This window comes from Rhodotorula toruloides (genome assembly GCF_000320785.1).
Source record: "Rhodotorula toruloides NP11 unplaced genomic scaffold Scaffold12, whole genome shotgun sequence".
Taxonomy (NCBI): Eukaryota; Fungi; Basidiomycota; class Microbotryomycetes; order Sporidiobolales; family Sporidiobolaceae; genus Rhodotorula; species Rhodotorula toruloides.
This window is the reverse complement of record NW_015622972.1, coordinates 99,331-123,632: the sequence shown is the minus strand read 5'-3', so window position 1 is coordinate 123,632 and position 24,302 is coordinate 99,331. Positions and strand designations below refer to the sequence as shown.

The following is a 24,302-nucleotide window of genomic DNA, read 5'->3' as shown; positions in this document are numbered from 1 at the left end:
TCCCGTTTGTGCAACGAGCAGGCCTCTCTTGGGTTTCGGTCCAAACGCTTTTCCAAAATGATGCGTGCGAGTTACCTCCAACAAGATAAAGACAACAGGTGAGCTGCGGATGCGGATGCGATGCGGGAGAAGGGCGAGAGCGAAGCGTCGAAAAGCCTCAGCCGCTCGACTCGTTGTCGATGGCGGCGTAGGCGGACTCGCGGGAGACGGTACGACCGAGGCCGATGTCGTACTCGCCGCGGAAGAAGGGGTGCTCGAGACACTCTTGCGCGGTCCAGCGCTTCGTGCAGTCGAGTCTGCGCGACGAGCTTAGTCAGCTATGGCGCCTGACAAGTCTTGTGGCGACGCACTCAAGGCAGCGCTTCATGAGGTCGACGACCTGGTAGAGGTCGCTGTCGGGGTACCACTTGTTGATCTCCTCGTCGGGGCTTGGGATGGGGCCGTAGGGATCAGGCGAGTTCTCGACCATGATGGGTGGGTTGAGCGTTTTGACGAGAGCGTGCAGGTTGGCGTGCGGAGGCGAGTCGTAGTCCGGGACGTTCGTTTGGAAAGTGCGGTCTGCGCAGAGAGAAGAGTGAGCGGGAGGGTCGACGGGTGAGCAGGCTACCGAACGCACTGTGCAAGGCTGCGCAACGCTCCATCTTGCGTTTGCCGAAGATGGCGGTAATCTCGGCGAGCGCCTCGGTGTCGTCGCTCGAGTTGAAAAACGGAAAGCGGCGGGTGAGGAAGCAGAGCAGGATGATGCCGACCGACCAGATGTCGAGGGCTGCGGGCAAGAAGGATGAGAGCTTGAGTTCGCGTACTTGCGACAGCGGGCGAAGCTCGAGACGTACCGACAGTCTGGTCGGGGCATTTGAGAAGGACTTCGGGCGCACGGAAACCCCTCGTGCCGGCACGATTCGCCCGCACGCTCGGCCTGCAATCGAGGGGAGGGCGTCAGTACAATCCGGAGACAGCACAATCGACGACCTGTACGCACCTGCGGTCCTCTTTCAGGTAGCCCGGCTTCTGCTTCGCCTTCTGCGCTGCAACCGAGAGCGCCGGCCGCCAGCTCTTGTAGAACTCCTGCCGCTCCTGGATCCGGCGCTTGATATCAGACCGCCACCCGGGCGGCATCTCCCACGGCTTGTACGCCTCGAGCGCGTCCCAGTCCTCGTCCGTCACCGTCTGCCCTCTGTCCTCCTTGTCCCGCATCTTGAGATCCCACATCTCCCACTCGTTCTCCATCGCCACCGCTTGCTCGTACAAGCTGATCGGTTTGGCGAGTCGCACGCCGTGCAGACCCGAGCACAGCCCGGGACACGCATTCGGGTTCTTTTCCATCTTCCGCTGAGCGCGCGCTCGTCCTTCGAGGCCGCCGTAGCTCGGACCCGGCAGCGAATGCAAGCAGTCGCTCTTCCACTCGAACCACTCGTCGCCGCCGATCTTCTGTGCGAGACCGTAGTCGCAGAGGACGCCGGTGCCGGTCGTCACGTCGTAGAGGAAGTTGGCGGGCTTGACGTCGCGGTGGATGATCTGGAGCTGATGAGTGAAGGTGAGGGCGCGGAAGAGGCAGGAGAAGTAGGAGCGGAGGAGAGGGAGGGAAGCTGTGCGGTAGTATGTCTGGGTGGACGCTTGTTCAGCACGACACGCGACTCCCGACGGCGAGCCACTCACTCGGAAGTCCTGATGCCGGTTGAAGGGCATGACGGCGAGGACTTGGTCTTCGTGACGGATTGCGTCGATAAGGTAGGCGACGTTCGGAGCGCCGCTGAAGAAGGACAAAAGTCAGCCGAGGTCGATTCCAGAGATGTTCAGCGCGTAACGCACCGCAAGTCGTGGAGGATCTCGAGCTCGTTGTGAATGCGTACGGGACTGCTCGTGACGTAGATGCGCTTGACGGCGACGTAGACTTTGCCCTTCCGCTCGACCGGTTTCCACTGCGAGTTGTTGAAAGAGCGATTCTGCAGGTCGATTGCCTTGTAGACGGAGGAGAAGGTGCCTGCAATTTTGAGGAGAAGGGTCAGGACCCACAGGTAGACGAGTGAGCGAATGAAAGCGCACCTTCGCCTAATCGGTCGGTGAGATGGTATTTGCCCAGCAAGCCCGGCACCGCCTGTTCCAGCGCGTCCATTTCTGCCCCAATAGCCTGCAGCTCGCCCTCTGACCGCGAATCGTCCCCTGCATCCGAGTCCTCCTCTTCCTGCTCGCCCTCGCCATCGTCCTCGTCCTCCAGCTCCTCGTCCTCGACACTGGCTGCGCCGTCCGCCTCCATAGACTCGTCCTGCGACCCGTACCAGCTGCTGCCGCGCCCGTGACCCGCCTCAGCGAGCGCCTGACCCGCGACACCCTCCGCGTCCGAGACGCGCTCATCCAACGTCGACGAACCCGGTCGTGCGAGCTGCCGCCGCGTCTGGGAGCTCAGCTGTTCATCCTGCGAGCGACTGGGAAGCGGCGCGAGGACCACCTCGTCGTGCATGCCGTCGTCGTCGTCCGAGTTGGCTGAACTGGGTTGGATCTGCTTGCGCAAGTTGGAAGCGGAGCGGGTGACGCGCTGGTGCGTAGGGACGTTGAGAGCGTGTCCCTGCGCGAGTGGCGCCGTCGCAGTCATCCTCACAGCGAGCGGAAAGCGAGAGAGGAGTTGAGCGAACGAAGCCAACCTCGACGAGGAGAGGTCAACTTGGCTGCACGTGACTCGCACAACAGCATTGCACTCGTTTGCGTTGGGTAGATGCTGTTTGCAAAGCTGAAGATGCAACAAGAAGATGCGGGGAACCAGCGGCGAGCGAGGGAGAAAAGTGTCTGCAAAAACGAGGGAGAGGGGGAGCAATGAACAGCAAAACCTTGTGGCGTGTACATGCCTCAGTCTGAGAGTGAGAACGTCACAACGACGACGACAACTCAGGCGAGAAGCCCGTGTCGCCGCAACAACTCGCCCCACCGCGCCTTCTCCTCCAGCTCCGCCTCGACTTTCCTCCGGTACACCCGCAGGTCGTGCTCCGTCTTGTACCGTGCAGAGACAGACTGCTCGAGCTGCTGAACGAGGTCGACGTATTCGCCGGAAGCGGAGGGCTCGGCTTGCGCGGCGAGGGTCACTGCGGGCGCCCAGTCAGCAGGAGGTGAGTTTTGAGGAGGAGAAAGAACGTACCGCTCTCCAAGGCTGCGTTGAACTCCTACAGCGGTGTGAAAAGTCAGCAATGGCATTGGGCGAGCTCGGCCGAGCAGGACGCACCGCGTAGAGCGTATCCGCCTCCTGGCAGATGTCCGAGTACGCCTGTCGCAGCTTGGCGTTCTCGCCTTGCGCCGCTTCAAGCGCCGATTGCTTCTCAAAGGCATCGTTGACAAGCTGCGAGCGCGCATCGTCAGCGCGCGGACTAGGAGATGACAAGGGACAGAACTGAACGAACCGTCTTTGCCTCCTCCTTGAGCGCGGCCAACTCGGCCGCCAGCAAATCCCGTTCCTGCTCGAGCATCTCCATCTCCAGCGCCGAGCCGCCCGCATCGTTCACAGGAGCAGGCGAAGGCGTCCGTGGCTTAGACGCCGCCGCTTCGACAGCCGCAGCTTGAGCTTGCGCGGCGTCGACGAGGTCGGCGAGCTTGCGCGTCCAGTCGGAGAGAATCTGGACGTCGATCTTGTGCCGGGGACGCGTGTCGGTCAAGGAGGCGTTGGACAAGCGGTGCTGAGAGGAGGCGAAGCTGTTTTTCGAGCCGAAGCTCTTGCCCTGTTGCGAAAAGCGTCAGCTTTTATTGGCGCAGAGGAGCAGGAAAAGTGGACGCACAAAGACATTGCGAGTTTGAGGAGAGCGCGTCAAGGCGGTAGGCGAGACGATGCGCTCGTTCTCCTTGTTGGCCGTCGTCAACTCGCGCGAGATCTTAAGACGCATGTCGTCGACATGCTTCCGCAGTCGCTCGAAGGGATCCGGGTGAGCCTGTCAACTGATGGTCAGCCGATGAAAGCGGAGAACGAACCAAGGGAGCGGGCGCACCTCTTCCATCTGGACATCCTCGACAGCCTGGCACTGCTTCTCCGCGACGATCGCTGCAGGCGACGAGAACACATCCGGCTGCACCACATCCTTTGGCGGCGTAGCAGGTGCGCAAATTGTCGAAGTCCCGCTCGTCACCCTCCGACTGCGAATCTTGATCTGCGCGCTCGAGGACGACGGAATCCGGCGCTCAAGCGTCGAATTCGACGGCCTGCGCGGGCCCGACAGGTTGCGAACGCCTTCACCTCCATGCGCTCGTGGACCCATGCCGAGGTCGGCGAAGGACGCAACCTTCTTGGCGGGCGTTGGGCGAGGAGAGGCTTCGACGGGAGGACGAGGTCGCTTCGTAGCCGCGCCGACTGAGCTTGTCTGGGACTCTAAGCTGTGGTCGACGACGTCGGCGTAGGAGGGTGAAGACTGGAAAGTCGCGAGCGACGAGTTCGACGTGTGAGGGCGTCGCTGCGGGGTCGGCGAGTGCTCGCGGGCGAAGGGAAGGTGCGAGGGCGAAGGACGACCGACGCTCTCGTGCAGCATGGACGGCGTGCGCATGTCGCGCGGACCGATCATACGACGGCGAGTCGAGCCGACGACGGGCGGGCGATAGGCGATGGGCGAAGTGGTCGGCGCCTCCAGCTCGCGCATACCGGACCAGGGCGTGTCGAAGGAGGCGTCCATGGTCGCATCTGCATCGTCGGGCGCCTCGGGCGTGGTGGTATCGGCAGGCGAAGGCGCTCCGTACGAGAGGTCCTGAGTGGTGGTCGGCGAGTGGAAGCTGGGTTGGGCGAGTGGAGGAGGAAGCGAGAGAGAACGACGCGGTCGTCCTCGTCCGTTGTTGCGAAGTGACGTGGCTGCGATGAGGCTTGTCAGAAAGCGAAGACAGAGAGAGAGGGGTGCAACGCACCGCTTGTTGACGGAACGACGTCCATCTCGGCCACTCCGTCGTAAGCCTCCGCAGTCCTCGCTGCGCTTCCTCTGCCCGACATGCTGGCGTACAGGTCCGGTGCCGACATCTTCGCAGAGACCGGCCTGCGGTACGACTGCGAAAGCGAGTTGGGCTGAGGCGAGACGGGGCTGGAAGCGCGAGGCGAGTTCGAGGCGGAGAGGTTGGGCGTGTCGAGCGTGGTGGTCGCGGCGCTTGAGCCTTTGCTGACGAGCGAGTTTCCGCGCTTGAGGCCGCCGCCACTGGAGAAAACGTCGAAGACGCTCAGAAGACCGGAGCGAGGGCGACTGCGAGCTGAGCCGATGGGAAGAGGGCGAAGAGTCGGAAACGAAAACAAGCCATAGCTCATGCCTGCGGAGGTTGTGTCAGCCGAGGACCGGAGACCTTCGTGTGAGGCTGTACGCACCAAGTTCCGCGATTGCTGGCGCGATGCGGTCGATGCTGATCGTGTCCTCCGAGTTGCTTGCCGAGTCGTTTGACCTGACCTCGAACCGACACCGCTGGGACGGCAAGAGCGTCGCTCGCGCCAGAACGACCGGTCGCGCATCCTTGCCGTAGTCGAGTGAGGGAGAACCCTCATCGACAACGTGCAATGCCAGCTTGCCCTGCGGAAAACGCGGCTTAGTCGAGCCAGGGAGAGTGGCCATCAGAGCAACGCACCTTCTGCGTGCCACGCAGCCTTTCGTACGACCGGCGATCCCAAAGTGCCCAGTACACCTCGCTCGTCTCGCCTGAAGATCCGTCCGCCAACATCGCCTTTCCGCGCTTCGCCGCCTTCGCTCCGTCCTTCAGCTTCGCCCGCATGACCGCCTCGGCAAACCTGCCAAACCACGCCTCCTTCTCCGCCCGCTTGACGTCCGGAGCGTATGTATTGGCGACGACGAACTTGCGTGCTGGGCGACCGCACCACCGCTCAGACTGGTCGACCGGCGGATGGTCGAAAACGAGGCCGAACTCGGGCGCTGCTGCGCTCGTGCCGAAGTCGACAGCGACGACTTCTGCAAGGTCGACGAGACCGCGGAAGCCGAGGACGCCCTTGCGAAGCTTCTTGGGCGAACCAAGCAAGCTCGCTTGGGTCGACGAGAGATGCGAGGTCTGGTAGAGCGAAACGGTGCGATCGATGTCGTCCACGCCGGCATGCACCTTGCCCGTCTTGTCCCCCGAAGGCCGTTTCGCAATGAGGACCTTGTCGTTGAAGAGGAAGAGGGTGCAGCGGAGGGTCGTCGGTCGTGAGTCGGCAATCTCGATGATCTCGTCAGCATCGATGCAATCGATAAACTCGCGGTCAAAACCGACGAGCGCGTCGGGAAAGCCATCGATGGTCTCCTTGAGACTCCAGAACGTCGCAGCCCGCTTCGTCGCATCGTCGACTTGCATGCTGCAGATGTCGGTGAGGATGCCGATCGCAATCTGGAGCGGCTCGACGTTCGGGTCGTCTGGCGGAAGATGGAAGATGATGGCTGCGCATGAGAACGGGGGTGAGTCGGCGGTCTCGGAGTGAACGGGCGATGGGGACTCACGGTCCAGCATCAACCGGTACCGTGACACTCGCTGAAACGGCTCAGCCAAAAACTCCTTGAACCCTCCAGTCGCCTGCGCCGTCTCACGGCTGTGCACCTGCGTTCGCTCAACAAATTCGCGGAAAGACGAGTTGTGCTTGTCGAGTTCGCGCCGGATCGCTTCGGACGCGCTGACGTTGGCTAGCCACTTCTTGTACGGCTCCATCCGCTCGACCTGCGCGTTCGACCGTCAGCTTCGCCTGCTTGCTTGCAGAGTTGGGGAGAGCCAGGCGCACATGTTGCAAGATCACTTCGCCATAGTCGCTGGGCAGACTTGACTTGTCTTTTTGCATCTGCGAGACAAGCTGTCGCAGGTCCGCCTCGAAAGCTTCGGCGATCGGCACGAGCTGTTCGAGGTTGATGAAGAGGTGCGTCGCCTCGAACGGCGGGATGACGGCTGTATCGCGGCGCTTCGAGAAGGTGCGGAGAGGAATAGCGTAGTCCTGCGCGACAGGCATCCTCGATGAGTCTTGAATGAGCTCGTGAAGCGAAGCCAACGCACCTTGAGCAAGCTGGACACCTTCCGCAAGTAACTCTCCTCCGTCACCCACAACTCGTGCAGGCTCTGCCTAACCTTGTCGAAGTCGACTTTGGGGACTTTCCCGGGCGTCATGGGTCGTATGGGCTGCGGCTGAGATGAGCTGGATTCGGGTAGGGTGATGGGCGAGCCAAGCGAGTTGAGGAAGTCGGAGGCGGGGCCTGTCATGGAAAAGCAGGTCAGTCCGGCGATGGAGGCCACGAGCCCCGCCCGACGTACCTGTAGGGTACACACAGACTCCGTTTTCGTCCAGCTCCAGGTCATCCACCACGACATCGCAGAAGACTGCCCTCCTCTTTCCCTTGGCGACAGCGCTGAGACTGGCACCGGCATCGCCATGGGACCTGCTCCGCACATGACTCCCCTGCTGCTGCGTTCGCCTGAGCGAGCCTGTACCCAATGGCTGGTGGTAAGAGCGCGAGAGTGACGGGCTGATGTTGGCGGATGTCGAGGCGGAGAGGAGCGTTTGGGCGCGTTGTCGCTGCGAGGGACCGGTCGAGGGTGCTCGTGCGACTGCGGGCGCTGCCATTGATGCTCAAGGATGGCTGCTGAGCTGCAGCTAGGGATGCTGAGACCGAGTCGAGGAGGACGACGTCGAGGAGAGGCGGGGAGGTTGAGTGAAAGAGCGACGAGCGAAGGGGCGATCGTAGGCTAGTGGGCGGTGTTGCTGAGCTTCTAGGTGTACTCTGAGCGCAGGCAAGCAGCCAGACTTCGAGAACGAGGCGTGTGGGTGTGGAAGGAGCCGTTCCGCTGCCTCGAGGCCATCAAGGCGACGTCGCGTTCAAGTCAAGCTTTTCGATGGCATACTGAGCCTCTCAGCGCTCATTGAAACGAGTGGAGTGTCTGCTATTCCATCGGGATTTAGTCCCGGTACCGGTGGTGGTGACGGTGCCGCCTTCGCGGCTTCTCGTCGTAAGAATCGGAATCGCTGCTGTCGGACGTGTCGCTGTCCTGGTACCGTCTTCCTCGTCCCCCACCTCCACCTTGCGAGTTGCGGTGCATGGCGAAGATGAAACAGCCGGCGAGGAGGAGGAGCGCGAGGAAGCCGCCGCCGAACATGAGGAATTTGGTGTCGTTCGTGGAGAGCGAGGTCGAGCCTGTCGAGCCCGTCGTCGAGCCTGCTCCTCCCGTCGTACCGCCTGTACCTGCGCCAGTACCCGGACCTGCACCAGCCCCGGCACCTGAACCGTCGCCAGACTCGCTCGAACCGGTACCCGCCGCCTGCGAAGGGCGTGGTCAGCGCACAATCACGTGAAAGAGACGATAGTAACGTACGCCTGCAGCAGTGTCCGTCGGCGAGCTCCCTGCCGTACCCGCAGCACCTCCAGTCGAGGCTGCGTCTGTCGCGCCATTCGTTCCCGTTCCCGACGCCGCCGACGCGCTCGCGTTACCACCGGACGCTGCAGCTGTCCCCGTAGCACCTGTTGCACCGGTCGCACCTGTTGCGCCGGTCGCACCTGTCGCGCCAGAGTTGGTCGCGCCGGACGAAGCGTATCCGCCGCCAGAACTGGCGGGCTATGGCGCGAAGCCTGTCAACAGCCGAACTTGTGGAGGAGAACGAGCGTACATACCGCAGCAGGACCACTCCCTGTGCCCGTAACCGTAACCTGCGGAGAGGAAAAGGTGAGAGGGGTTAGCAAGAAAGGAGAGCAAACAGAACGCACCATCTTGTTGTTGTCCCAGCCTGGGCATGTCAGCGAGATCTGGAGGGGAACGTGAGTGCTACTCGCCTGCTCTTGAGCCGGCTTGACGCACCTTGGGACTGCTGGCCGAGGCCTTGCCGCCGTAGAATCTGCAAGTCAGACTCGTCAGGCTCTTCTCACCGTCTGCGAGCAAGCCTCGTGACGCACACCTGCGGACCTGGGTTGGGGAAAACATCGTCCGTGCCCTCCGTGTTGACGCAGACGCCCTCACCGAAAGTGTTCACGCGGTAAATCTGCGGACCGGTGAACGACTTGGCGGTCCCGCTGACCGAGACGACGGCGGCGTTTTGGTACATCTCGCGGTTGCCTGTCTCGTTCACCCAGGACCACCAGAAGATGCTGCGGGCGCGGGGTATCGGAGGGCTGCTCGTCAAGCGAGAAAGGGGATTCGGCGTACCACTGCGGGCGGGACGCGTCAGCTACGACACCTCAAGGCAAGCTCGAGAGCCGCGCACCTTATCACATCCAGGGATGTCAGGAACCTTGAACTTGTACGGCCTGCTCTCGAAAAGGTCAGCATAAGTATGCAAGTCGGAATCTGCGAGGCGATGCACTTCTGCAGTGGGCAGCCGCCAATCCAGCTAGCCATGACGACCATCGTCTTCATGAGGTCGTAGCTGTGGGAGGGACGCCGGTCAGGCTCAACGAAAGAAGGCGGTGAATCTGTGAGCAGCAGCGACGAGCCTCATGCCGACTTGACAACTTCCTCTGCAACGTCAATATGCGATCAGCCAAGCAAAAAACCGGCTGGACAGAGCCGGAGCCAGGCAGCCGCACCCGTTATGTGTCGCTGTTCCTGCCAAGTCCCACGAGAACTCCTGGCCCGCCACGAGCGTCGCAACCGGCTTGTAGCTCGCCAGAGCTTCGGCCGTCACGAACTTCTTGGCTGGGAAGTCGGAGCCGTCTTTAGCGAGCGGGCTGGTCATCGAATACGAGTTGTGCGAGCCTCTGGCGGGCGAGGCAGGAAGGCGTCTGTCAGCACGACGGAGGATATGCACGCCTTGAGGAGCGTTACTCACTTCTGTTCCTCGGTCACTTGCGGGTCACTTTTGGACCACATCGCGTACGGCGAGACGAGCTCCATGTGAGCGTGCGCAGCGGGGGCGAGCAGGAGAAGCAGCGCGAGCCATCGCAGCGATGAGCGGTGTTCCGGCATCGTTGCGTGCCAGCAATGATGGTCAGGGTGAGTGACTGAACCAGCGAAAGCATCGGCGGGAGGGGTGGCGAGGGTGCTGGTCGGAGTATCCGCGGACAGACGACGGGGCGGTTCGAGCTGTCAGCATCGCCCTGCGAGTCTGCAGCAGCCGCGACGGCACTGAGGCAACCATTCCAGCTGCCTTGCATGCCCGCAACCCCCTCCCGCGAGACGCGTAGCGGTGTCGTCCCCCCGGCTGATGAGAATAGCGAGGAGACGAAGCAGGACAATGGGAGCGCCTGCAGGGTCGGTCGACTGTATGAGCCAGCTCCTTAATTCAGCAAAGAGTCAGCGAGCCCTCGTCGGTACCAACAAGCGATGTTGCGAGAGCGCAAGACGTCGACCCCACCTCGTCGCCCTCCCCGACGACCCTTGACGTCGTCCCATACGCTCACACGGCTCCTGCGATGACTGTTTCGCTTCCAGCACGCTCTTTGGCTATCCCGCTCGATGCTGCGCCGACCGAACAACTCGCCCACCTCTCTCGCTTGAAGCGCTCCGTCGTCGGGACTCAGGCGGCAAAGGCGGCCGCTCTGCAGGCTAGCGGCGTGGACAGGTGCGTATGGCATTGCTGAGGATTGTTGAGAGTGGCTGACCATTCGGCGGTCCCGCAGCCTGGTCGCCCTCCTCCAGCCTCGCCCCGAATCCGACGTCGAAGCCTCTCTCGCCGTCAGTTCTGAGGCAGCCAACGTCCTGGCGGCCCTGTCGATTCGTGAGTGGCTCAGTGTACTGAATCGATTTGCTCAGCTGACGCTCGCCTTCGCAGCCACCATCGACGCCGTCTCGACCCTCCTCGCGGCTCACGCCCATCAAGCCGTCTGCAAATCCCTTCCCTTCATTGCCTCTCTCGACACGACAGACGAGGGCTTTCTTCCTTCTCGCTACAAAGTCGTCGAGTCGCATCTGCGCGCGCTGAAGGCGCTCTATACCGACCTGGTCAAGGTCGTCGGTCCACGACAATGGGGCACGGATGTTATCGGCGCTTCGATTGACGTTGCCGAAAGACAAGACGCCGAGTCAATGTGGAAGCAGGAGGATGTGCGGAAGATGCGGGCGAGCAGGGGAAAGGGCAAGGGCAAAGGTCGGGAAGACGAGACGATGAGCGAGGCGGACAGCGACGCGGGACTTGCGGGACTCTTGTCACAGGCTCGAGCCGCGCTTGACGTGGTTTATCGCATGGAGACGGATACTGCTGCTCCATCGGTCGCCTCGTCCAGCATCGCTTCTCTCCCTTCGACCAGACACACTCGCTCGCCAGTCCTCGACACCCTCCTCGACCTCCTCATCCGTTCATCCGAGGAGGACACGCATCCCGCCATCCCTTCGGTACCTCAGCGAATGCGCATCGCCGAATTCGTCTGCAACTTCTTCTCCGGCACCGTGCGGTGGCCGCACCAGCGACGGGCGGTGACGAGCGGCGAGAAGGGCAAGGAGGCGCTGGCTGCGTTACGGAGACTGGCGGATAAGGGGACTGACAAGGTGCGCTTGAGCTGCACTGCAGTCGCTCGATTCGTCTGCTTACGCTCGTTTCGCAGGTTCGCGAGGCTGCTCTGAACGCGATCACGGCGCTCATCCGCGACTCAGGCGACTCGATGCTCACGCTCCTCAGTGCGTGCACCTGCTAGCCTCGCTGCCATACCGAAGCTGATGAAACGTCCGTGCGCAGACTTGGGCCAAGGCGAGACCCTCCGCACCCGCCGCCTCCCCTTCACCTCGCTCTGCCAGTCTCCCGTCCCTCCCGTCCGCCTTGCTGCCGCCACTCTCTGCGCCGTCCTCGGCAAGCTCCTCTACCCTCCGCCGGCGTTGCACATACCCGACGGCGAGCTCGGCACGCCCGCGACGAACGTCTTGCTTAGCTTGATCGAGCAAGAACCGACGCTGCGAGCGCGCGCTGCATTCGCCTTCGGTGCGTGAGCTCCTCGTCTTTTCAGGCTTGACGACTAACGCCCGTCTGCTCGCAGCCTACCTCGTTGCGGACGAGCTGCCGTTGCAGAAGCGAGCGCTCGCCGCACGATGTTTTCAGATCTTTAAGACCGTCCTCGACCAGCCTTTGCTACTGGATCAGCCATACCCGACGCCCGCCGCGCTCGAAGAAGACGGCCGGATGCGCGAGGTGCGTCGCGGCTACCCCGTTTGAACGGCTGGCAAGGCTGACATTTTCCCGCGCGGCAGGGCATCCTCCTCTGCATCGCTTCCATGACCGCGATCTCCGAAGAGCAGCGTCGCCTAATGCTGCAAGCGCACCTCCTCGCACCGGTCCTCTCCTCCCTCTCTCACCCCTTCAGCACCGTTCGCGCCGCAGGATGCCACTGTATCCGCGCGCTCTCCCGGAGCGTGAACGTCTTGCGTACAGATCTGGTTGAGAGTCATGCGGAAGGACCGCTGGTGGCGTTGTTGAGGGAGGACGAGAATGAGGTTGTCAAGGTTACGGCTATGGCGGCCTTTGCGAATTTGCTGCTCGACTTCTCGCCCATGCGCAGTGTGAGTGCGGACCGTGCCATGTCTATTCACATCGCGCTGAACCCGAAGGACTGACTCGTCGACTGCCTCCGCGAGACAGGTCCTGGTCGACGCCGGCTGCGTCCCGAGGATGTGCCAGCTCGCCGTCAAGTCGTCAAACGAAGCGCTCCGCCTCAACGCGATGTGGGCGATCAAGAACGGTGCGTCACTCCTCGCCAGCGTGAGAGGGCGTACTGACGACTCATTGGATTTCACAGCGACGTATCAAAGCAATGCCGACTTCAAGCAGTGTGTCCTCGCCTGCTTGACGTGGGACGACCTCGCCTCGTGCGTTTCCTTCCCCCCCACTCGTCCGCATTCGCCTCTAACCCATTCCTGCGCAGCCTCCTCTCCCCCTCCTCTCCCCGACCAATAGTCGAACAAGCCCTCGGCATCCTGCGTAACATCACCTGCGTCACAAACAACGAAGCGATCACGGGACTCGGAAGGGACGAGATGGGCGAGGAGAGGTTGTTGGGATTGTTGGAGGCGTGGGTTGCGGGCGGTTCGACGATGGCGAGAGGCGGAGGGGAGGAGGGAGGAGAGGTGGTCGTGCTGGTGTGTCCACGTTCACTATCGAGTTCGCAGCTCCTGGCCGGTCCTGCTGACTTCAATCTGGACCGGTGGTCTCACAGGCCATCTACTGCCTCAACAACATTGCAACGGCGCATGAGGCGGCTCAGCTCGCCATCGCCTCGCGGACAAGCCTCCTGCGACACGTCCTCGGCTACCTTGTGCGTCATCTCTGCTCACAACACACCTCACAGTCCCCAGCTGACGCTGTGACAACACCCGTAGGACTCTCGCTCGCTCGAGCTGCGCGTCGCCTCGCTCTGGCTGCTGCACAACCTCGTCTACCGCCGCTCGCTCTCGTCGTCGTCCTCGCTCGCCGCACGACGCCCGCACGAGATCCTCGACAAGCTGCGCGCGATGGGACTCGAGGCCAAGTTAAGGATGCTCGAGCGGGATCCGGAGCTGGATGTCAGGGAGCGCGTGAGGGATCTCAGGGAGATGCTCGGGTGAGGATGAAGGTCGTCTTCAAGGTGCAGGTGTACTCGAAACCATCCTCGCTCGTCTTTCACCTGCAACGGCGGGTCCTCTTCCAGGGGAAAATGAACGGCGACTCGTCGTCGCTTCGTTCGAGTTCGTTCGCGCGTAGAGTTGTTCCACGCGCGCAATACACTGCGAGTAACCCCGCTCTGCGCCGTAGTCTGCCTGGAAGCGGAAAGCAGTCGTCGTCGTCGTCGAGGTCCAGCCTCCGCCTCGTTCGCCTCTCGCAAGTCGAGTCGCACGGGACAACACCAGCGTGCGTGCCTCAGACCGAGCAGGCGAGCACACAGACACGCGCAGCTGACCACTTGCTCCATCCCCGTCCTTGTCCCGCTCTTCCTCGCCCATCTCGTCGTCACCACACACTCGCCATCTCGCTCGACTCGCCACGCACTCGCCCTGGTCTGCCTGCGACGCGCTCTGTTGACTTGACAACACTCACTTGGCCTTACTGCGACGCGCTCGCCCCGTGCCGCGACACCCACTCCACCCGACACAGCCCTCGAACCCCCTCCTCCCTCAACCTCGCTCGCTCTCTCACCCACCCGCCAGCTCAACCCGCCAGATCCACGATGTCTGCCGAACAGGACCGCGCCGAGGCCATCTACATGGCCAAGCTCAGCGAACAGGTGCGCGCGCTGGTTCCGGAGCGGGAGACGAGGTGGACAGGAGACGGGAGGCTTGGGCACACGCATCTCGCAATGCCGCCGTCCTTGTGCTCCCGCGACGAGGACGATGTGTGCTGATCTTGTTTGTGCTTGCAGGCGGAGCGCTACGACGAGGTGGGTTTTCTCGCTCGCTGTTCCCTCCTCCTTACCCTCCCCTTCACATGCACATCCGCCCACCGCCGCCGAGTCTGCGCGTGTATCGCTTGCTAACAATGTCTCTGCTGAACATGCATTCTCTGCTGCTCTATCGCCTTCTCACCGCTTCGCCTCATCCGCCTCGACCTCGACTCCGACCTCGAACCTCTCCTCTCTGTCCCATCTGTGACATTGGCTGCCGCAGATGGTGTCGCAGATGAAGTCCATCGCGTCGCTCAACTCGGAGCTCTCGATCGAGGAGCGCAACCTCCTCTCGGTCGCGTACAAGAACGTCATCGGCGCGCGCAGGGCTTCGTGGAGGATCGTCTCGTCCATCGAGGGCAAGGAGGAGGTGCGTAGCCGGGTCGTCCGCTCACGTGTTACCGGGCGTCGAGACTGACGGACTGCTTGGCGCGCGCGCAGGCCAAGGGCAACACGTCTCAGGTCCAGGCGATCAAGGCGTACCGCGAGAAGATCGAGAAGGAGCTCGCCGACATCTGCGAGGACATCCTCTCCGTTCTCGAGAAGCACCTCATCCCCTCGGCCGAGTCGGGCGAGTCCAAGGTGTTCTACCACAAGATGAAGGGCGACTACCACCGCTACCTCGCCGAGTTTGCGACCGGCGACGTCCGCGGCAAGAACGCTGACGCGTCCCTCGAGGCTTGTGAGTGGTCCCGTCTGCGGCTGCGGCTCTGTCCGGATGTTGGCGGGACTGGAGGCTGACTTCGTCCCTCGTTCTCGCCTGCAGACAAGAACGCCTCGCAGATCGCTTCGCAGGAGCTCGCGCCGACGCACCCGATCCGTCTCGGCCTCGCGCTCAACTTCTCCGTCTTCTACTACGAGATCCTCAACTCGCCGGACAAGGCCTGCTCGCTCGCCAAGACGGCGTTCGACGACGCCATCGCCGAGCTCGACACCTTGAGCGAGGAGTCCTACAAGGACTCGACGCTCATCATGCAGCTCTTGCGGGATAACTTGAGCCAGTCGACGCCCATTTCTCTGGACTTGGCGCGAGACGCTGACTTTCCCACCCTACAGCCCTCTGGACTTCGGACCTCTCCGAGGCTCCCCAAGACGCACCCAAGGCCGAGGACAAGCCCGAGCAGGCGCAGGCGACCGGCGAGGAGGCTGCCTGAGCGCCCCGCATCCTCTCTGCACCTCTCGACTTCTCTCCCTCTTCGCCTCTTTCTCCTCACACCCCGCTTGCGTTTTTGTCAGTGTTCCGAGATTCGAATTCAATCGCCGTTTTGCCCAATTCTGTGCGTCGAGCGAGAGGCGTGGCACCTCCGGCGAGGAGAACGGGCCCTCGCTTCGTCTCTCGTCGACCTTCTCGCCCGCGCTCTTCTCGCGCGTTGCCACTTCCATGCTTTCGTTCTCTCGCTCGTCTGAAACCCCGCCTCACGTCTTGGGACGCCCCTTCGGCCGCCTGACTTGAAAGCCTGACGGTTCTTGACGGAGCGGCGTGATGCGGTGGTGGAAACCGTCCGTCTCACGGGCGGGCGAGGCGGGTCGTCCCCTCCTTGCAACGGCTTGCGCTTTGTGTGCGAGTTGCGAGTGGTCGTGCGCTGCTCTCGAGGCTCACTGGCTTCCTTGCAAGCTGGACGAGCGAGGGAGTGACGAACTCGCTCTCTCTCTTACCACGCACGCTCACCCCAAGTCCAGCAGCTGCGACGACGGAATACCAGAACGAGAGGCATTGCGGGCGCGAAGAGAGTCAAGCCAGCCAGCCCGCCCGGCCGAGCAGCAAAAAGAAGCGGAAGGTTCTGAGGGTGAGGAGACACACGTCGAGAGATTGGACAAAGTCATAGAGACTTGCCACGTTGTGGATGTTAGTTTGCAACTAGCAATAGGAGATGACTCGGTTATAAAGCTCACTGTCTACCTCGCGTGCCCGAGCACAAAGATAAGTCGCACAGCGAGGTCTGCGATACGTTAGCAAAGCGAGTTGTATGCCGGTGTCGACGACGGGGTGGGTGCCAATCTGCCTCCCGTTGTGCACCTCATCTGACTGGCGCGACGGGGGCAGAAGGTGACTTCGTCCATGCTTCTTGACTCGGGAGGTCGGTGCAAGGGCCGGAGGGGGCTGTTGGGTGTGTTCAAGCACCGGCAGTTCGCCTTAAGCTTGTAGAAGCATGTAGGGCACAGTGTATCTCCACGAGATTCGCAATTGTCGGACGAAGAGGGAGGGGAAGCTGTAGGAGGATGCGAAAGGTAGCATCCTTCTTACGGAAGCGCTGAAAGCTGAGCCAAGTTGATAGGCTCATGGACCTTGACACTCAGACTCGCACTGCGTCTTGCTGCCATTGCGCAACTGGGCCGTCCGCCCTCCATCCGCCGCATTCGTGGCTCCGTGATCTGTTGGAGACCGCAAACGTCTCGCTCGACAAGTCCAGTCCAAGTGACCAAGCCGAGGCATCGTAGCAGGGTCTGACAGCAGTGCCCTTGCAAGCATTGTGCTCAGACCGAGCAGGGAGAGCGAAGAGAAGGGAAGTGCAGGGCGGTCCGGCAAGAAGTCCCCATCCTCAGCCACACGGTCGTCCATCGTGGTCCTGACTCCCCGCGTCCGTCTCGTGCACCATTCCCCGTAGCTTGACGCTTGTCTCGTGCGTGGCGAGCCGGTGGCAGCAGCGGTTGAGTCGCCTCGAGCGGTTGCGACTGATGAGGATGCGGCACAGCGTGGGAAGCCTCGGGTGGCGCGTAGTCGTATCGCCGGAAGTCGTGAAGCCCAGTTAGCACATTCAGAGGGCCAGCAAGCGGCCTCATTCGGTTGCGAGTGCATGGTACGGCTCCAAGGCGTCTCGGGGAGAGCGCGCGCCTCTTGTTCTCCTTTGCCTCACTCGACTCCGCTGGATTGGTTCGTTTGTCTGCTTGCTGGCCCTTTGCTAAGCTGCATTGACTGCTGGACCTACTCGTGACCCGTGCAAACCTCACCCTCGCTAAGCCTCGTGCCTCAATATCGGCGCGTCGCTGTCCTTTCCCTCGCTCTCCTCACGCTGCATGGAGAGGCGAAGGAGCGTGAGCGGCGGCCAATGAGCCAGACCATCCAGGCGGCCGCAATTGGCAGCGCTAAATCGCTTCCTCCAGTCGTCGGCTTCCTTGTTCGTCGCGGAGGTCGGACGATGCGCATAGCAGACTATTCACATCTTCCAGCGTGTACTGACCTCTCTGCGTCCTGCCCACAATGATTCTGCGCAGGAGCCCGGACAGGCGGCACACCACCACCGCTCCTTGCGGTATCGCGCAGCCTTCTCTTGCCGCCCACAAACTGCTTTCGCCGCGCACTGTGCAGTCTGACCAGGGCTCAGATGACACTCTTGGGCCCGACTTAGACAGATGCCAACACACGAAGCAGGGTTGTGCAGTTTCGACGTCAAGGGGTCCGCAGGAAGGACAAGGCGACTGCTCGAGATCGTTCCGCTCATCATCGACTTCAGCGCACTTGCTGTGCATTCTCAAAAAGACTTGCTTGCCTCGCCTCTTCGCTCCTTCACTGTTGCGAGGGGACTTCGAGTTTCCTCCTCTTCTGCTTTTCCGTCTTCTCCTTGCGCATGGGCTCAGCCCGGCCCCTCCTCCCAACACGCTGCCGGAAACGCTCTCTTTGCTAAGGTTGTGTGCACTTCTGTGCCTCCGCAGTTTGCACGGCTTCCGTAGCGCTCACCATGCTCATCCCTTCCTCGCCCTCGCTTCCTCGTACTCGCCGGGCTTGCGCTCATTCACTTTCTTCCCGTTTGATGGGTCTCTTTGGAGCGAAAAGCTAGCAAAGCTTCTTGTGATGCTGCTGTCACATGTCGGAGACTGCACGGGATTGCGAAAAGGCTCAACAGAGAAGGGCGTACTCCACGGCTTCTTCTCCCGGGTTGACTGGCATTCCTCTCGACATGGTTCATTTCTCTGTGCATTCTTTCGCTTAGTCAAGAGTGCTTCCGGCTGTCAATGGAGACACCGCCACAAGATACAACGACCTTTGCGACGGACTTGACCTTCCTAGCATGCCTTTCCTGCGCGCTGGCTGTCTTCCATCAATATGAGGTCTCCATTCTTCCTGTGAGTGTTATAGCAGCTAGCCAACACCTCCCATGAGCAGCCCAGGGACCAGCCAGTCGAGGGCTGGCCGAGAGGCAATTCGGGGGACGAGGGTGCTCAAGCACCTCGACCCAGCCCCTCCGTCCCTTGCACCAACCTCCCGAGTCATGAAGCATAAACGGAGTCACCTTCTAACCCCGGCGCGCCAGGCTAGCGAGACACAGGAGCGAAGACAAGTAGTGCCCACCCCGTCGTCGACACCAGCACACGACTCGCTTTGCTAACGTAATCCACACCTTTGCGAGCGACTCATCTTTGTGCTCGGGCACGCGAGGTAGACAGTGAGGTTTATAACCGAGTCATCTCCTATTGCTAGTTGCAAACTAACATCCACAACGTGGCAAGTCTCTATGACTTTGTCCAATCTCTCGACGTGTGTCTCCTCACCCTCAGAACTTCCGTTTCTTTTTGCTGCTCGGCCGGTCGAGGCTCGCTTGTAACGCCTTCGACGTCTGCAATGCATGTCGTCCCGATGCTTCGTCGTCGCAGCTGCTGGGCCTCGGAGTGCGTGAGCGAGCGAGAGTGGTGAGAGCGAGCGAGAGTTCGTCACTCGTGACGCTCGTCCGGCAAGGAAGCCAATGAGCCTCGAGAGCAGCGCACAACCACTCGTGACTCGCACAGGAAGCGCAAGCGGCCGTTCGAAGGGCACGACGACCCGCCTCGCGCGCTCGCGAGACGGTTTCCACCACCGCTGCATCCCGCCGCTCTCGCTCCACACGCTCCGAAAAGACCGCTTGCTCGGCGCCTGGCCGACCCAGCACCTCAACATGGCTCGCACGGCGCGCCGCTCGACCGCCAAAGCCGCCGCCGCCGAGCCCGCCGACCCTCCACCTCGCGCAGATCAGGACGGCGAGAACTCGACAACGGGAACCGCTGAGGGCGTGGCGACCACGGCAACGGGTGTAGGAGAGGGTCAGCCTTCGGAGGGCGCCGCGCACGACCCGTCGGATGCGGTGGGCGGCGAAAAAAGTCACCTCGAAGGTGTTCCAGCGGATGCGTCGACGCCGATGGAGCTCGACGCAGCAGCGGAGGGGCACTCGGACGGGTCAGCAGCGGTTGTGAACGGGGTCATGGATGGCTCAGTGGCCGCGCAAACCGCATCCACTGCGATCGCCCCGCCGGTCTTCGCCTCGCCTGCCAACTTGCCTCCCATCCCGTCGACCTCGCAGCAACCTCCGCCAAAGCGCGAATATACGGCGGAAGAGGTTCACGTATGGCGGGAACAGCAGATTGACGCGAAGCAGGCCGAGGTGCGCTCCACTTCCACACACCATTCCCCTCGGCCAGGCAGACGAGCTGATTCCTCGCGTTTGTCCTGTTACAGCTGGCTGAGATCGTCGACCGCCATGACGACTTTGTACGCGAGCTCTTCCACCTCGACCGCTTCGTCACGCTCGTCGGCTACGATCCCGCTGTCGCAAAGGGTTCGTCCCAGTCTGCTCTCCCTCCTTCCATTTCTATCTGAGCCAATCACCCCACACAGCCGACCGTTCCGACGTCTTCCAGTCCTTCCAAGCCAACTACGACCTCTTCCTCAACGCGACGCCGGATGGAGCAGCCGAGGGGTCAGGTCGTCGCGGTACTCGGCGAGCGACGACCGAACGGAAGATTGGCGCATTGGCTACGCCCGACACGGGCGGTCGCTGGGGAGACCCAAAGGGCAAGGGGAAGGCGCGGGAGGACTCGAGCGGACCGATGTTCGAAGCGAGCGGATCCGGGCGAGCGGGAGGGAAGAAGGCGGTTGGACCAAGGGGCAAGATGGCGGGAAGTGGCAGCCCTGCTCCTTCATCGTACTATGGTGGAGGATCGCCATCTCCTGCCCCTTCGGCCGATACGCCTTACAAGAAGCGTCCTTCCGACGTCCTCACCCCTTCTCGCTCGACGTCCCAGATCCCATTCAACCTCCCGCCCCTTCCTGCTCTGCCTGTCGGCGTCGGCTACAAGCCCGTCGTTGCCAACCTTGCCGACCTCCCCGGCATGCTCAAGGACGACCTCCCTCCGCTCTCGCCCCGATCCGTCAAGCGCCGCCGCCTCTACGCCGCATCCGACGTCACCTACTCGCACATGTCCCAACTCCCGCCAGATTCCGAGTTCGACTTCTCCCTACCCGCCTTTCTCAGCTCGTGGGTCTCGCTCGACGACGACACCGACATCGCGCCTCCTCCGCCCGAAGAAGAGCTCGACGCGCGAGCCGAGTACGAGCACGACATCCTGCAGCAGGTCGAGGCGATACGCGCCGAGGGTCGCGAGCTATGCAACCCGGACCGAACGCAGTCCGCCGAGGCGAAGCGGCCGAAGGACCACCAGGACTGGCTCGTCGACCACGCCCTCTACTTCTCGCAGCTCGTCATGCAGGAGCGCAAGTCGCACATTGCACTTGCGAGGAAGACGGCGCGGATGGTCATGAAGCACTTTGAGGAGATTCGCGGCAAGGAGGATCGCGAGCAGAAGGAGATTGAGCGGAACCAGAAGGCCTTGTCGCGGTGGACTCTGCGCGAGGTCCGCAAGAAGTGGAAGATGGCCGTCAACGTGCGTCTATCCGCTTAGATCGCTCAGTGGGCGTTCCTGACCATCAGCGCATGCAGGTCGTGCGTGCTCGTCGAAAAGCCGAGCAGCAGAAGGAGGCGAAGCGTCTCGGCAAGCAGCAGCTCGACCTCATGCTGAACAAGTCGACTACGATGCTCCAGGCGCAACAGCAGGAGATGGCTGGCGAAGGCTCGTCAGACGAGGAGGAAGAGGAGGAGGACGGGGAGGAGGGTGAGGACGAGGAAGACGAAGAAGAGGATGAGGGGGACGCCGAATCGACCTCGCAAGCGGCGTCGACGCCGGCCGACAGCTCTCCCGCGGCGACTCCACCGCCCAAGGCGAATGGCCGGCGAGCACGTCGCACCGCCCGCTCTCGCCTGTCGACCTCGGCCACGCCCGGCGACGCCGACGAAGATGCAGGCGACGCGTTCGCTGGCGCAGAGGACGATGCGGAGCGGGACAAGGAGGACAACGTCTTTGCCGCCGAGATGGAGGCAGAGGATGAAGACGATGACGACGAGATGGCGGGTCTCGCTGCCGAAGCCGACATGCCCATCGAGGAGCTGCTTCGACGATCAGGCTACGCTGCGATGATGGCGGAAGAGGCGGCAGGTGGTGGTGAAGCGGAAGAGGAGGAAGGAGAGGAGGATGAGGAAGAGGAAGAGGGCGAAGACGACGCGAGCATAGCGGACGTTGTGGATGATGCCGCCTCAGAGCAGGACTCTGCGGTCAAGTCGACGTCCAGTACGAACGCCGCGCCGTCGCCTTCGACTCCGGGCACCTCAGCACCCGCCGGACCCGAGTTGACCGCCGAGGAGAAGGAGGCGGAGGCGATGTCCGAGTTCGGCTCTGAAGCCGGCGACGACGAGCGTGACGACGAGGACGCGCGGATGGCGAAGGAGATGGAGGCCGAGGAGGGCGAATCGGACGACGAGGAGATGAAGGGTCTCGCGGCGGAGGCGGACATGCCGATCGAGGAGCTGATGCGCAAGTACGGGTACGGCGGTGGGGAGTCTGCTGAAGCTACTGCTGGCGAACCGGACGGCGCCGTGAAGGCTGAGGAGGAAGAGCGCAAGGTGTCTCCCGAGCCCGAGGAGGAGGACGAGGGCGACGAGGCGAAAGGCGAAGAGGACGCCGAAGACAAGCCTGAGGATGGCGCAGACCGGCAGATCGTCCATCTCAAGCCGCCATTCCTGCTCCGCGCGACCCTGCGGCCGTACCAGCAAGCCGGCCTCGAATGGCTCGCCAGTCTCTACACGAGTGGCGTCAACGGGTGCGTGCAACCGTTCTGATCGTGCCTCTTCTCTGACTGACCCGCGTGTCGTTACAGCATCCTCGCCGACGAGATGGGTCTCGGCAAGACGATCCAGACGATCTCGCTTCTCGCCCACCTCGCCTGCGACAAGGGGCAGTGGGGGCCGCATCTCGTCGTCGTCCCAACCTCGGTCATGCTCAACTGGGAGATGGAGTTCCGCAAGTTCTTCCCGGGCTTCAAGCTCCTCACCTACTACGGCACCCAAAAGGAGCGCAAGAAGAAGCGCGAGGGGTGGAACACGGAGAACGCCTTCAACGTCTGCATCACCTCGTACCAGCTCGTTCTGGCCGACCAGCACATCTTCCGCCGCAAGCCGTGGCACTACCTCATCCTCGACGAGGCGCACCACATCAAGAACTTCCGCTCGCAGCGGTGGCAGACTCTCCTCGGTTTCAACGCGCGGCATCGCCTTCTCCTGACCGGCACACCGCTGCAGAACAACCTGATGGAGCTGGTGCGTCGCGCGCATGTGCGGTCTCACGGTTGTTCGAGCTGACGGAATGATCGCCTGCAGTGGTCGCTTCTCTACTTCCTCATGCCTCACGGTCTCATTACCGACGGTTCGGGCCCCTTCGCCGAGCACGCCGACTTCCAGGCGTGGTTCTCGAACCCGATGGAGAAGGCCATCGAGAGCGGTGAGGTGATGGACGCCGAGATGCAGGCGACGGTCAACAAGCTTCACACGATCCTTCGCCCATACCTCCTCCGACGCCTCAAGGCCGAAGTCGAGACCCAGATGCCCGGCAAGACCGAGTCGGTCATCTACTGTCGCATGTCGAAGCGCCAGCGGTTCCTCTACGACGACTTCATGTCGCGCGCCCAGACCCGCGACACCCTCGCCTCAGGCCACTTCCTCAGCATTATCAACTGTCTCATGCAGCTCCGCAAGGTCTGCAACCACCCCGACCTCTTCGAAGTCCGGCCCATCGTCACGTCGTTCTCGATGCAGCGGTCCGTCGTCAGCGGATTCGAGCCGTCGGAGCTGCTCGTCCGGAAGCGCCTGCTCGAGGACGAGCCGATTGCGAAGATGGATTGGACGACCTTGACGCTCGTCAAGCCGTGGCAAGAAGAGACGACGTCGACTGTCGCCGGCCAGATCCGCCTCCACCTCGACGCGTCAACTTCGTTCCCATACTTGCACCGCGTCCCGATGGACGTCAACCTCGCCTCCCCGCCTCCGCGCGACACCAAGACGATTGCCGGGTGGCGGCGCTACCGCGCGTGGCAGGAGCACCACGCCATCCTGTCCCGCCTCAACCGCCTCGCCGTCGTCAACCGCCGCCGCTGCCTCTCCTCGACCCCTTACTTCGGCGCGGACCTCCTCCACCTCCTCCGCGAGCCGAGTCGCTCGTCTCAGCTCCTCCCGACCGACGCCATTCGCCCCGACCGCGAGGCACTGTCGCGACCGTCGATCGTACCGAACATGATCCTCTCGCACGAGCAGCGGGCGAGCGCCTTGGAGGAGACGGTCTCCCTTTTCTCCTTCGCGACGCCCAAGGTTCGCGCGCACGACATGAAGCACCACGCGCTGCCGGGCATGTCGCAGGACGATGTCGACGATATCGAAGAGGAGGCGCCCGCCGAGCTTCTCCACGCCGCGTCGACCAAGCTCACGGTCGCCTTTCCCGACCGCTCGCTTCTGCAGTACGACTGCGGCAAGCTGCAGAAGCTCGACGAGCTCTTGCGCGAGTGCAAGGCCGGCGGACACCGCGCCCTCATCTTCACCCAGATGACCAAGGTCCTCGACATCCTCGAAGAGTTCCTCTCGTACCAGGGCTACCGCTACCTCCGCCTCGACGGTTCGACCAAGATCGAGCAGCGCCAGGCGCTGACGGAGCGGTTTAACTCGAACGACAAGATCCTGTGCTTCATCTCGTCGACTCGCGCGGGCGGTCTCGGCATCAACTTGCAGGGCGCCGACACCGTCATCTTCTACGACTCGGACTGGAACCCTGCTCTCGACCGCCAGTGCCAGGATCGGTGTGTCACACAGCTTTGCGCTCCTTCCTCGCTTCAAAAGCTGACTTCGTCTCATCGCAGCGCACACCGCATCGGCCAGACTCGCGAGGTCCGCATCTGGCGCTTCGTAACCGAGCACTCGTGCGTCACCGCCTCTGCTCGCTCGC

At 62.4% G+C, this 24,302-nt stretch overlaps 6 protein-coding genes across 6 annotated transcripts in view; 3 read left to right on the top strand and 3 right to left on the bottom strand.

The window, feature by feature from the left end:
• Positions 1 to 157: 157 nt before the first annotated feature.
• Positions 158 to 2,590, bottom strand: RHTO_01143 (cell division control protein 7; the record flags this gene model as incomplete). The annotated part of the gene is made up of 8 exons (XM_016414826.1): positions 158 to 296; positions 351 to 558; positions 617 to 766; positions 834 to 916; positions 980 to 1,602; positions 1,657 to 1,750; positions 1,810 to 1,981; positions 2,044 to 2,590. The coding sequence occupies 8 exons, from the start codon at positions 2,588 to 2,590 to the stop codon at positions 158 to 160; spliced, it is 2,016 nt and encodes a 671-aa protein (XP_016273047.1).
• Positions 2,591 to 2,880: 290 nt separating this feature from the next.
• RHTO_01142 (Rho guanyl-nucleotide exchange factor) lies at positions 2,881 to 7,531 on the bottom strand (the record flags this gene model as incomplete). The annotated part of the gene is made up of 13 exons (XM_016414825.1): positions 2,881 to 3,074; positions 3,128 to 3,152; positions 3,212 to 3,325; positions 3,387 to 3,701; positions 3,759 to 3,908; positions 3,966 to 4,813; positions 4,867 to 5,256; positions 5,312 to 5,510; positions 5,566 to 6,365; positions 6,426 to 6,639; positions 6,701 to 6,907; positions 6,967 to 7,163; positions 7,222 to 7,531. The coding sequence occupies 13 exons, from the start codon at positions 7,529 to 7,531 to the stop codon at positions 2,881 to 2,883; spliced, it is 3,963 nt and encodes a 1,320-aa protein (XP_016273046.1).
• A 332-nt stretch (positions 7,532 to 7,863) lies between these two features.
• On the bottom strand, positions 7,864 to 9,789 carry RHTO_01141 (endoglucanase; the record flags this gene model as incomplete). Its single annotated transcript, XM_016414824.1, has 10 exons — positions 7,864 to 8,223; positions 8,278 to 8,517; positions 8,574 to 8,609; positions 8,667 to 8,705; positions 8,758 to 8,794; positions 8,853 to 9,044; positions 9,129 to 9,203; positions 9,260 to 9,322; positions 9,483 to 9,653; positions 9,725 to 9,789. 10 exons carry the CDS (start codon positions 9,787 to 9,789, stop codon positions 7,864 to 7,866), a joined length of 1,278 nt encoding a protein of 425 aa, XP_016273045.1.
• Positions 9,790 to 10,307: 518 nt separating this feature from the next.
• Positions 10,308 to 13,422, top strand: RHTO_01140 (Armadillo repeat containing protein; the record flags this gene model as incomplete). The annotated part of the gene is made up of 12 exons (XM_016414823.1): positions 10,308 to 10,456; positions 10,515 to 10,612; positions 10,667 to 11,379; positions 11,436 to 11,508; positions 11,567 to 11,806; positions 11,862 to 12,013; positions 12,073 to 12,381; positions 12,461 to 12,560; positions 12,618 to 12,687; positions 12,744 to 12,957; positions 13,035 to 13,133; positions 13,198 to 13,422. 12 exons carry the CDS (start codon positions 10,308 to 10,310, stop codon positions 13,420 to 13,422), a joined length of 2,442 nt encoding a protein of 813 aa, XP_016273044.1.
• A 599-nt stretch (positions 13,423 to 14,021) lies between these two features.
• On the top strand, positions 14,022 to 15,388 carry RHTO_01139 (protein of 14-3-3 protein family; the record flags this gene model as incomplete). Its single annotated transcript, XM_016414822.1, has 6 exons — positions 14,022 to 14,078; positions 14,214 to 14,231; positions 14,458 to 14,604; positions 14,676 to 14,916; positions 15,001 to 15,231; positions 15,291 to 15,388. 6 exons carry the CDS (start codon positions 14,022 to 14,024, stop codon positions 15,386 to 15,388), a joined length of 792 nt encoding a protein of 263 aa, XP_016273043.1.
• Positions 15,389 to 19,102: 3,714 nt separating this feature from the next.
• The window catches only part of RHTO_01138 (helicase SWR1), a gene marked incomplete at both ends in the record, with an annotated part of 5,705 nt that continues 505 nt past the window's right edge, over positions 19,103 to 24,302 (top strand). The window contains 7 exons of the mRNA XM_016414821.1: positions 19,103 to 19,585; positions 19,660 to 19,759; positions 19,819 to 20,864; positions 20,921 to 22,134; positions 22,192 to 22,630; positions 22,691 to 24,156; positions 24,217 to 24,276. Of these exons, the coding sequence (XP_016273042.1) occupies positions 19,103 to 19,585; positions 19,660 to 19,759; positions 19,819 to 20,864; positions 20,921 to 22,134; positions 22,192 to 22,630; positions 22,691 to 24,156; positions 24,217 to 24,276 (4,808 nt within the window). The remainder of the gene's footprint in view (positions 19,586 to 19,659; positions 19,760 to 19,818; positions 20,865 to 20,920; positions 22,135 to 22,191; positions 22,631 to 22,690; positions 24,157 to 24,216; positions 24,277 to 24,302) is intronic.